General features: G+C 26.0%; 1 protein-coding gene across 2 annotated transcripts in view; it reads left to right on the top strand.

The window, feature by feature from the left end:
- LOC100159283 (G-protein coupled receptor-like) overlaps window positions 1-12340 on the top strand; it is a 143901-nt gene that overhangs the window by 91492 nt on the left and 40069 nt on the right. For both annotated transcript variants that reach the window (XM_029486009.1, NM_001162960.1), the window contains exon 5: window positions 2507-2617. In XM_029486009.1, coding sequence (XP_029341869.1) covers window positions 2507-2617 — 111 coding nt within the window. The remainder of the gene's footprint in view (window positions 1-2506; window positions 2618-12340) is intronic.

Genomic DNA, 12340 nt, shown 5'->3' with positions numbered 1-12340 from the left:
GGAAAAACAAAGTTCTCCTTTTTATGTGGTGAAAATCTCGTTTCTTAGTTATGACTGTAGTCTGTAGCCTTCTCGGTTCTTTCCCACGCAATACAGTTTTTGCTATGCCGTACGTGTGTAAAACGGAGACAACAAATATGGGTGAAACATCCTCTTAAGAAGATACTCGCATGCGTTGTATCTGTCTTACAAACGCACTAAATAGACAATTATAATCTATTTAACTTTAAAGTCCGATTCACACCGTTACACACTGTTACGGCACGCCACGAACCGTCACAGCACGTAACGGCACGACAAATCATCTAACGCTATTCACACTCGGGTATTAATATTGGAGCGAATTGACCTATCATAAAAAATAGAAGTAAGTATACTTAGTAGACATAATTTTGTAATGATTATATTTTTAAACAACAAATTGCTGTCTATATAATATTATATTATCTAGTGAACCTCGTAGGTTTTTATCTAAATTTAAATTTTAAAGCAAATTATGAGTATTTTAAAATGCTCAAACAATTTACAATTTTAAAATGCTCATAACTTGTTTTACAATTAAAATATTAATCAAAACCTATAAGGTTCACTAGATAATATTCCTAGGTACTTCTAAATTTGATAATATGTCAATTCGCTCCAATATTAATCATAACAGAGTTAAACGGATTATTCAGAACGTTCAATTTGTTATGTTACGCGTTTGTAAAAGGGAAATAGTACATCCGTAGTGCAGCGAATCCGTGATGCATTCCAGTCTTCGTAGTTAGAAGTATGTATATTTTTATTGTTTAAAAATTCTATAGACCAGTGTCACAACTTACTTTTGGTCGGCCTTAATGTAAGACAATATTATAGTAGGTAGTTATTAAGTGTTGGTAATGTTAAGTGCATCATATTTTTAACTTTCTTCTCAAACCACACATCAGTTGTCAAATAGTATAAAACAAATAATAAATATTTGACAATTAGATAATTTTTTCCAATTTTAACACAATATTACCTACATCTAAAATCTAAATATAAATAACAAAAGATAAATAGTTAAAATAAATTTCTATAAGCCGTTTTGTTTTAAAATGTCCTTCTTTCTACATTTCAAATTTGAAGTCTTGTATAGTCATATTATATTAATTTTTTAAGATCTAGTTAATTTGTTTTTAATTTTTCAATGTTACGTATACTTATACCAGTTAATGTTTCTTAAGAAGTTTATCGAAATAGCCTGTATTAAATAAATTAAACATTATAATGTTAGTTATAAATTTACGACAAAAGTTTATTCTTAAATATTTTATGAAATGTTTTAGTCTTTTTATTAAATGTAAGGGGTATCTATTTATGTATCAATTATAAAACGAAAATATCTATTTTACACTAAATATTAATAATGCATTCATGTATGTACGAATTCGGGATAATTTAATAGGTGTCGAAAACAGAGTTCGTCCTAAAATTCGGAATACATATAATGCATTAATCATTTTCTAGAATGATAGTGTACCACCGTAAACGCGTATACTGGATTTTACAGATATCTCATCCACGGTTGACTAACTATGTTGTAATAATATTATATTGATGAGGGCAACTTACGCCCGCAACTTGAAAATAAATAAATTGTTGTTTAGTATGTCACAACAAGCATTATACCAATGAGGGGTTAATATTATCAAGTACTGTTGTAAATAAATTGAATTTTACACGCGGTGTTGTTTTATTTAAACGGCATTAGCTCCCGATCCACGTGCAACCCTCTAGCAGTGATTGATACATCAAATATTATATATACCCAACAGTCATTTTAAATTGGGTTTACAAAATTAAAAAGTAAATAAAAAGCTCACCGAGTTTCAATTGTTAAGTTATAATAATATAGTAATTTATTATAAAACGTATTTTTTTGCAACGATAAAAAGTTAAAAGTTGTATGAATATTAAGTCTGTTATATTAAATTTCTTAAAAATAAGTGAGCAACTTAAACGGACAGCGTTAGTTTTATATAGGTAGTTTGACAAATTCCAAGCAATAATAAGTGGAAAAAATAATCATAAACACGTCCAATTTGGGTACATTGCAATCGAGTATGATATAATTTCATTGTCTCTATATACTTATATTGGTACCTAATTTAATTTGATTAGTATATATTTATTTATTAAATCTTTAACAAAACTGTTCTACTTGCAAAAAGTTTTAAGCAATGTAAATAAAGTTTAATATTAAAATTCTATTCACACGCAAAATGAGAAATATAATTAAAATTGTTTTAATATCCTAAATTAAATGTGTGTATTATATTTAATCCTATTTATAAGTATAAATTAATCATAGCTGTGTTGTAATTTGTTCAATATAGAACAAGTGCATTCATATCTGTGCTATTTCCACTCATCGAGTTTATTAATATTATACTTGAAGATTACATGAAGAAAAGATTGCGTGAAGAATTGTATACAATTTGATTTTTAAGGTTATTTATTGATTTTAAATATCTATTTCCAGATACTTGATTCCGTTAGTGTCTATGGGCTACCTCTACTCAAAAATGTCAGATATTCTGCGTGACTTGATGAACGTTCCCGCTGTATTTTACTCTCAAGAAATAACACCAAGGTTAGTAATATTGATATATTTTATATATAGGTAACTACAGTGAAACTCTCTCATAACGATCTTCAATTTAATAAAATTTCCCATTTAACGAAATATTTTTGAGAACCAAACCAAATTAGAACCAAATTTATTCAATTCTGTCTAACGAAATTCTCTATAACACAATTTTTTTTCTGCACTATGAGACTTTGTTGTTTGGAAGTTTCACTGTATTATCACAGAGCTAGTTTGTGTTGATTTCTGTGATACATTTTGGATCACATAATAAATGTGACTGGGAAATTAAGAAGAAGAACTGATAGGTTTCAAGCCATTGGTCAAACATCTAAATATTATATTATAATACATTATTAGTTTTTAACTCAATATTTTAACAATATTGAACACTTTTAGTACCTAGTGTTTATAATATTCGATAATATTTGGTTTAACATTAATTTAATGTTTGTCAATTTAGTGTATTGTAGATAATACATTACTGATACATAATATATACTTGATTATTAATCGTACCTACATATGTTACCGGAAATGTGAATAATCAAGTCATTTTGTATGTTTATAATGCATTATAATGTGTTGGTAGGTATGATGTCAGATGATAGTTATTATAATAACCAGTATGAATTACATTTTTTTTTTATTGGTAAGGTGCTACGTAAAATGACAAGGTATTTTCATACAGCCCCTAAATAGTATTATTGATATTATCTTATTCTTATTATTTTTATGATTTTTATAACGCATGATTCTTAAATATGTCATCTCTATAGGTAATAGCATTGTTGAACATTTGTTTGTGAAATTCATCTTTAATAATATTAAGTTTGTAGTTTCTCTGTTTATATTCCTCTGAATTACAAATGTACTTTTATATGAGTCATATCTCACTGCTCAATCAATTCTCTTATTTGATGAAATCTTTGCAGTCGTGCTTTGATCTTTTGTTGTTATTCTAAGATTACCGATTATCTTGGTAAGAAATTTGGGTTTTCTTACTTTTATACCCCCAGTCCAATAATCTTAAATTACATTCAGTTGAAAAATATGGCAAACTAACTTAACCAACTTCTCGATAGGTTATCAGTTACAACCCATAAATCGCTCGTACCTTGCAATCCTTATTCCTTACCACTCTGTGTTGTCATTGACTTTTTTAACGGACAATGGTGATTCAACAATGGATTCTTCACAAAAGTTTTTGATTTTTGCCTTGCTTCTTACCCAATATCTGTAATTTATTAACATTTTTTAACTGTGCCTATAATTTTCGCGATACCTTCATGTCGACTCAGGCACTCAGGTATTAATACGTTTTACGATGCCCTGTACAATTGCGTGCTCAAATTTATACCAGAAATTAATAATCATTCCGAAAAACTCACTACATGATTTTCGTTTTTTTTATAGCTATTTAAAAATGTTGAAAATATACATATGCACAAATTGTGTTTATTAGATATAGATATATGTTCAAATTTTGACAAAATGGTGTGATTAAACGATCAATTTTGATATTTCCTATTGGTGTATAACGGTTTTTAGTTATTTGGTTGCAATTCAAAAAACTTATTATTACTTCACTTTACTACTCGTATGGTAATTTTCTATACACAAGGAATTTTCAAAATATTTAGACTTACTTTTTATACCACAAACCTATGCACTCTTTTATACGGTATCTACGTCGATATCTTGATTGTGCGATGATAAAGTGCATTAACCTATTTGAAATGAATTTATTAAATATATAAGAGAAATTTGACTGTAATAAACAATTATAGGATTTAAATGTAAAAATTCTGAAAAATTCATAGATCTTTACACTCATAAACGGAGCATTACATGTTGGCAGGGATGGATGGAGCGGTCACAGCCATCATCATTAGCAGTGTTGTTATTTCTGACAACATTATTCACATATTATTAAAATACAAAATAAATACACAATAAAAACGCATATTTTTAAAAAAAGCATATAATACAATAAATAATAAATAATAAACCATAATATATTCGCAATAAATGAATATATTATTCATTCAGAAAAAATACAATTTTTGTGTATTATTCATCAATCCATTATTGTTCTATGCCATTATCGTACAGCAATAATTGTTAAAACTCAATAACCGATCACCCAACCTGAAATTGTATTGCGCATGTGCGTAATAATTGAGTAATAATCGAACAGCGCACTCGCGTGAGTCCGTTGTATCTAAACCCGTTTATTAGTATAAGGTCTATGGAAAAATTGTACTTTTTACTAAAATATTAAATAAAATAAAAATTGTTCATCTTTATACGTGATCAATAAAAGTAATTCCGATTTAAATTATAATATATTATATTATAATGGTTTCTATAATTAAAACAATATCTGTATTACTTTTGAGAAAAAAAACTATTTTGACATTTCTATTTTGTGTTAAACAAAACGTGTTAACTGGAAATGTTTGTGAATAATTCTTGTAAAAAAATTGTGTATTTTGCTTTAAATTAAATTATCAATGATGAAGAACTGCAGTCGCTAAATTGTTTTGTATGAAAAAAATATATAAAACATTAAATCACGTTGTTTGTTTCTAAAGTGAATTACTGTAAGGATTTGAACATTTTTATTCGTTTTCACTTTTTTATACCCGAATAAAAGTCTCTATTGTATATTAAAATAGTAAAATGGTACAAATGTTTGGTTACACGTTTTATTATATTTTTGTATACAGGGTTAATGGTACCAAGACCAAGCATACTCACACTCTTTTTCTCCAATAAGGCAATTATTTAAAATCTGATATACTTAAAGACTATATTTTAAAATTCTTGAGATTTATTATAATACATATCAAGAAGAGTTATTTTATTTTGTATACCTTTTTTCTTCCCCCCCCCTCCATGGTATCGACGACGCTGTCCGGGAAGCTTGCGTATTACTTCGACAGGCAGAGTATTAATAAATAATTATAAACCCATAATAATGTGTTTGTAACATATGGGGAACATGGCTATTATATAAAATGTTTGTGATTAATAATAATCAATTAACATTAATAATTTGTAAATGGGCCAAGTATAATAAATGCTTGACCTAATATTACATCTATTTTATATTTTTGTAAAAAAATGTTTAGGACTTTATATCCTTTATTTAAACATTTTAATAAATGAAAAACTATTAGTTAAAATTTTGAATTAGGTTTCAAAAAATTGACCCATTAAATAATTGACAGTAAAAAATGGGGTTTTCATTTGAAAAATAGAAGTTTGGTTCGCCACAAGAAACTTAAGCAGTACAAAAAAATTTAAGAATTTAAAAAAAAATGTCTTTGAAGTTTGAGTAAATATATTTAAAAGTTCCAAAGATCAAAATTTGAATATATTTATTATAAATGGAAAAAATGGGGGTGAGCGTGCTTGATGAATCACTCTGTATATTGTGTATAATTTATAATTTTAGTGATTGTAAATATACTAATATTATATTAGGTAAGTAATATTTTAACTTAATATAGGCATTTTAATTAGTTTAACGTATATCACTGTGCAATATGTATAATATCGTAACTAATCGAATGAAAAGTTTAAATGTTCAATAAAATTTTCTAAAGCCTGCTGTTTTTTGTTGGATTCGTAATTTTTAGGTTCACCATATTAGACTTTTACCAGTTAATGCTCACTTAATGTTTTAAGTTTTGTTTAAATTGTAAGATTGTAATTTATTTGTAATTTAAATGGGATTTTTATTTTTTTGTTTTTGAATTGGGTTTCAATTTAGTCTTGTAGAATGCCCCCTTCCCCGTATCATTGTGGATTTGGATAATTTCAATGTTAAATATACATGACGTGTTACAACTCGCAATGTGTTACCTACTATTCAAAAGCAGCCCATTACTGCAAAAGATTATTTTATGGAAATTTGTTTATACCAACGTATCATATTATACTTGGAAATATATTTATTATGTATGGTACCTACAACAAGCACTGTTGTTTGCTAATTATTATTGTTTATCGTAACAATTAACATTGTTAACGTCTTACGTCATATTTATACACCAGTGACCACTGATCAGTACAACACCCCCATTCACCTTCACAATCACTATAAATCACTTTATATTTCTTATAATATGGACTTCTCTATGTATTTAGTTTATTGTATATTATTAATATTCGATCGTTATAAAACCATATTTTAAGAATCATAACCCATTCATCTAATCCTCATCAAATAATTTAATATACTATAATCTTGAATAATGTTAATGATTTAATTGTATCAGCTAATAACCTTGTAGTTGGTACTTAACATATTATGTAAATAGCTAAAAACCGTATTTAAAACGCAAAATAATTATTATATGACCAAATATCAGTCTTTCGAGCAATACGATTGTTTTATATTTGTTTAATCATCATAATGATAATTTGTTTTAATGAATTAAACCAACCTCAGACCTTACGGCTCTATTGTTGCCGATCTATTATAATATTAAAAAATACAAATAGTTTTAAATTTTTATTAGTTTAGGTATTAGAACAATTCAATAAACAAACAATATGGTCACTCATTTTAAAATATAATGCAGTTTTTCGTATTCTAGTCACGTTTACGTGATAAGTTTCCGTACTTAAGTTAATAAGATACATATTATCAGTTTTCCAAACAAAAATGTATTATAATACATTTATATGGTCACATAATATTATTTATTAGGTTATAACTTATAATATTATGAGCCATAATATATGACTTATAACCAATATATTTATGAGTATTTAATGTATTAAAAAAAAATTGTAGAAAATTGATCATTATTTATGATATCATACTATGATATATTTACGCATTCGTCATTCATATTTCAATATCAACTGAAAATTATAATTTTTAATTTAATTTATTCTATTGAATATTCATTGAAAACTCTGTTGAAGTATAAATTCACAGCATTTCATTGCAGTAAGTAGAACTAGTAATTCTTAAATAAAAGGAACAAGCTAATGAATGTTTTCCATTTTATTTTACCACCTTATCGAGGTGTTTTGGTTATGGTTACAGGCTACAGCTTACACTATTAGCACTATAATACGTCTCGTCAAATATTTGAGTTGATTAATATCTATGTCTAACATTAATTCCTTTATTTAAATGTTATTATCATCTCTGTCTCATTTTAAAACGTATGAATCATCAAATGCAATTATAAAACAACTTAACCGTTTATTTTAATGTATATCTATCTAGTGGAGTGTCTCTCATTAAGTTAAATAAACAAATTTGTGTCATGTATCTACTTGTGAGTTTCGTATTCATGTTTTCATCGGTACTTTTGATGTGCCTATCTACATTAAATATTAATATAGTCCTTTTAGTTGTTACAGAAACTTTAACTATTTGCATTGTTATTACTATATACTTACTATTATAATTATTATAATGCCTAACTCTATTTTTTAAGCTCAAAGACTAAATTTTCAGATATTCAGAACTGTGTGCTGTGAGCCTAAATTGTTAAGCAGATGATTTTTAAAAATGTTAATGCATCTAAAACGAAATACGAACGATTATTTCTGAGATATTAAACATTCTACACCAAAGATAATAATCCTAAATAATGGTTTTATAAAAGATACATAAAATATGACCTATTTTATGTGTATTGTGTAATGTAACTAGTAGTTACTTATTGTTCTCCCACTATTTTATAAATTATAAAATGATAATATACTATAGTATTAATATTATAGTTGCTGCTTGCCATAATTTTATAACCCTAATGGCTTGATGGATCCCCTAGAATTAAATCTATTATGATGGGCGAGTGGGTGTTGTTCTGCTGTACAGAAGGTTACAAGTGGGTCACTGTAATGGATGGTGTTAAATTTTAATTCAATAATATAATATCATTGTATAAGAAAAATACTAACGCCTTAGTAAATAAAGTCTAATAACACAGAAAATACTTGATCGTATTTCGATTTATATTCATCAATATTTTCAAAAAAATTATCTACCTTCTTAACAGTTTATAGAAAAAAATATGTTCTTATTTGAAAAAAGAAATTTTTCACCACTACAAGGCACTATAGGACACTCTTTAATTAGCATTAAAAATCTAAGTATTTAAAAAAGTTAGCTAATTGAAAATTCCAAAAATCTAAATTTTAATAACTTTAAGTATTAATTATTCAAGGAAAAACTGGGGTGTGCACTGAGCATGCCCGGCGAAGTGTTGAATCTCCCCGTGTACGTAATATTGTTCATAATTTTAAGTTTGTTCATTTTATTTTTCATTATTATTTATAATGTCTAACTATTTAAGCAATATAAATATGTAGTTACAACAATGTATATCTATTTTATGACTTGTGCTTAGGGTTAAGTCACACTGAAGCGGAATAAATATTAATTAAAAAAAAAAAAATAGTTTCTTTAATAGTCGCCTCTATACGTAATATACAATTTACTATAATATAAATCCTATAAGAAATATTAGTTGATTTTTTAAAATTTGAATTATCACTATTATTTGTTATTGTATATAATATATTTGCTATTCTTGATTTATTATACAGTTCTGAGAATAATGAATTATTATAAAAGTGCAAAAATAATTAATAATAATAACAGTAAATAAATTTATTTTATACAGATGTAATTGCTTTTTTTTATAACTATTTTTAAGTTATCATTAAAAAAAAATTAATTTAATAGAATAAGAAAATATCAAATCAAATACACCTACATTTTACCAATAAATTGTGTTTTAGTTATCAATATGTTATTATTACACCTAACTCGTCGCCAATTATATTTTCAATAAAAATTAAAACTAATTAGATAATCTTTATAGTAAAATTGTGTCACATTTTACTTTCAAGTTCCTACCAAATGCTTTTTTTTTTAGATTCTGAGTGAAACGATGAATGTATTGATTTTACAATGATGTGTGTTTTTTTTTTTTTTTGTGTCTGTCATCACCTTTTAGGACAGTAAAAGTGCTTGGATTTCCTTCAACAGTACCTTTTCTGATAGGAAAGTGAATCTAGTTGGTACTTTGGGGGGTCAAAAGTAAAATTTTTCCAATTGTTTTCAAAATCGCCGTGAAAAACAAAAGAAAAATTAAGGAAAAACGGGAATTTTTAAGCAAAACCTGTTTTCGAGAAAATTGATTTTGGTTTTTGGTGTAACTTTAAAACAAATGACCGTAGATACATGAAATTTTCACTGGTTGTTTATATTTCCATTTTCTATACATGATAAAAATTTTCAAAATTTTCAAAATATTTTGATTTCTTTTGAACTGTTTAGGAACGTTTTTAGTTTCCAATATTATTCGTTTTTTCTTCTATGAATGTCAATAAAACTTTATTTGTTGAGTAAAAATACTTGAAAATTTAATAAGAGGCTCCTACTATATAGTTAAAATAATGTTTGAAAAATATTAAAAATCCTTAGTCACTAGTTTTTTTTTTAATTAACATTTTTATTGACAAAATATGGAAAAATCACGAAAATTAGCAAATTATGTTTAGTTAAGAATTCGTAAAAATTTTTCTTTTTAAATCTAAGATTTGAAAATGTAATACAAGATTCCTCATAATATTGTCTATCTTTATCAAAAAAAAAATGTCTACAAAAGAGTCAAATTAAATTTTTATGAGCGTTTGAAATTCATATTTTTACAACATTTGATATTCACTCGATTTCTGGATTTTCTTATTTAATTGTAATTAAAAAACGAATGACTGTAGATATTTGAAAGTTTCACTGAATGTTAATAATTTCATTTTTTATACACCATAAAATTTTGAAAATATTTTGAATTTTTTGAGCTGTTTACGGACATTGTCAGTTTTCAATTTGTTTAGTTTTTTTTTCTATAAATATCAATAAAATTTTGTTTGTTGGGTATAAAAGCGTGAAAATTTAATGCAAGGTTTCTGATATATTGTTACAATAACAGTTGAAAAATATTAAAAATACATAAGCACAATTTTTTTTATAAGCATTTAAAGATCAAATTTTGACAAAATTTATCAAATTTAAGATTCAATAATTATTTTGTAGTTAAAAATTTATAAAATGGTCAACTTTTATATCTAAGGATTGAAAATTTAAAACAAGATTCCACGTAAGTAGCTTATTCAGTTACCAAAAAATCTAAAAAGACATAAGCACAGTTTATTTTTATACTCATTTTAAGTTCAAATTTGGACGAAATTACATATTAAAATACCTAGAATAACTATTTTTGTTATTTTGTTGCGATTGTATAATATTATTCGTGGGTACATGAAACTTCTAAAGTATACTATTATATATCTATGATAGTATCACGGTTTGTTGTTTATGTTTAACGCGTTATATTGAATACCTAATGAATATTGTTATATGATTAATTTGGGATTTATTATAGGTACCTATTATAGGTCAATTTTTTTTTAATACCATTGATAAGTATATAATATGCCTTATACCTATAGACCGACATACCGTCTCCGCCCAGAATCGCTTTTCTTATACAATGATATTATATCATTGAATTCAAATTTAATACTATCCATTATACAGTGACCTACTTGTAACCTACTGTACAGCAGAGCGACATCCACTTACCCACCTTTTTTTATATAACTATTAACCATTAACATAATATTGTAAACATTTATTAAGTCATGTATCGGAAATTATATACCTATTTGAACGTCTTTACACAAGTAAGAGTATACATTTGTCATCAGACACATACTTCATATGTATTTTGAATGTATATACTATATACGCTTTAAAGTATTAAATATTTTTTAAGCACGGTACAAAATTGATAACTTCAATAATTTTCGTCATCGTGACAGCAGATATTATCAGTGACTGTCGAAATAAAGTTCGTTAAACCTCTGTCTATAATATAGTTGACATCGACGTTGACAACACTGTTTTTTAATATTTTCTATGAATATCTTGTGCGTAAAAGTATAGGTATATATATATAATGTGGTTTATACGCGTGTTACCATTAAATTATTTTATGATTACACAACTTAGAATTAGTATTTTTATTAAAAAAAAAAGATTAAAAATTAATCTCTACAGAATTTTAGCTGCAGTTATTAATTTTATAATATTACGTATGAACTAAATTTTTTTTATAAAAAATAAAGTATACATTGTATCTAAACTGTAAAGGCTTATTAACTATCTATCCTTTTCATAATTATTTTATTTGCATTTTATAAATGATTATTTAGGAAGCGTCACGAAATGATGGTCGCATTATCCCAAGACTAGCCACTTGGTACTTAATTCATAGTTGGCTTATTAATTTAGTAAAAAAAATGTGGATAACAATTTTAATCCCAATAAAATTCAATTATTTCAAAGTAATTCACTCTATTGCGGAGTGGACTGTAAGTTTCCGTTTCTGGTTACTTCGGATACCCAGGACACTAGCCTATTAACTAAATCAATTATTTAGAAGAAATTGAGCTATAAAATATAAAATATGTTTATTTTAATTTAACTAATATGCGGAGTGACATGCACACGTTTGATAATTTTCGACGACTATCTATATACAATACAATGCAAACCGATCAAAGGTAAAACCGTCGGCAGTCTTGTTAAGAACACTTTTCAAATGTATTCAGAATACGTATTTAAATACTTGGTGTAATTTGTATTTAAAATACGTACTCAAATACTTTCTTTCAAAAGTA

Source organism: Acyrthosiphon pisum, chromosome A1, assembly GCF_005508785.2.
Source record: "Acyrthosiphon pisum isolate AL4f chromosome A1, pea_aphid_22Mar2018_4r6ur, whole genome shotgun sequence".
Lineage (NCBI taxonomy): Eukaryota > Metazoa > Arthropoda > Insecta > Hemiptera > Aphididae > Acyrthosiphon > Acyrthosiphon pisum.
The sequence above is the reverse complement of the archived record's forward strand: the minus strand, read 5'-3'. Positions and strand labels throughout refer to the sequence as shown.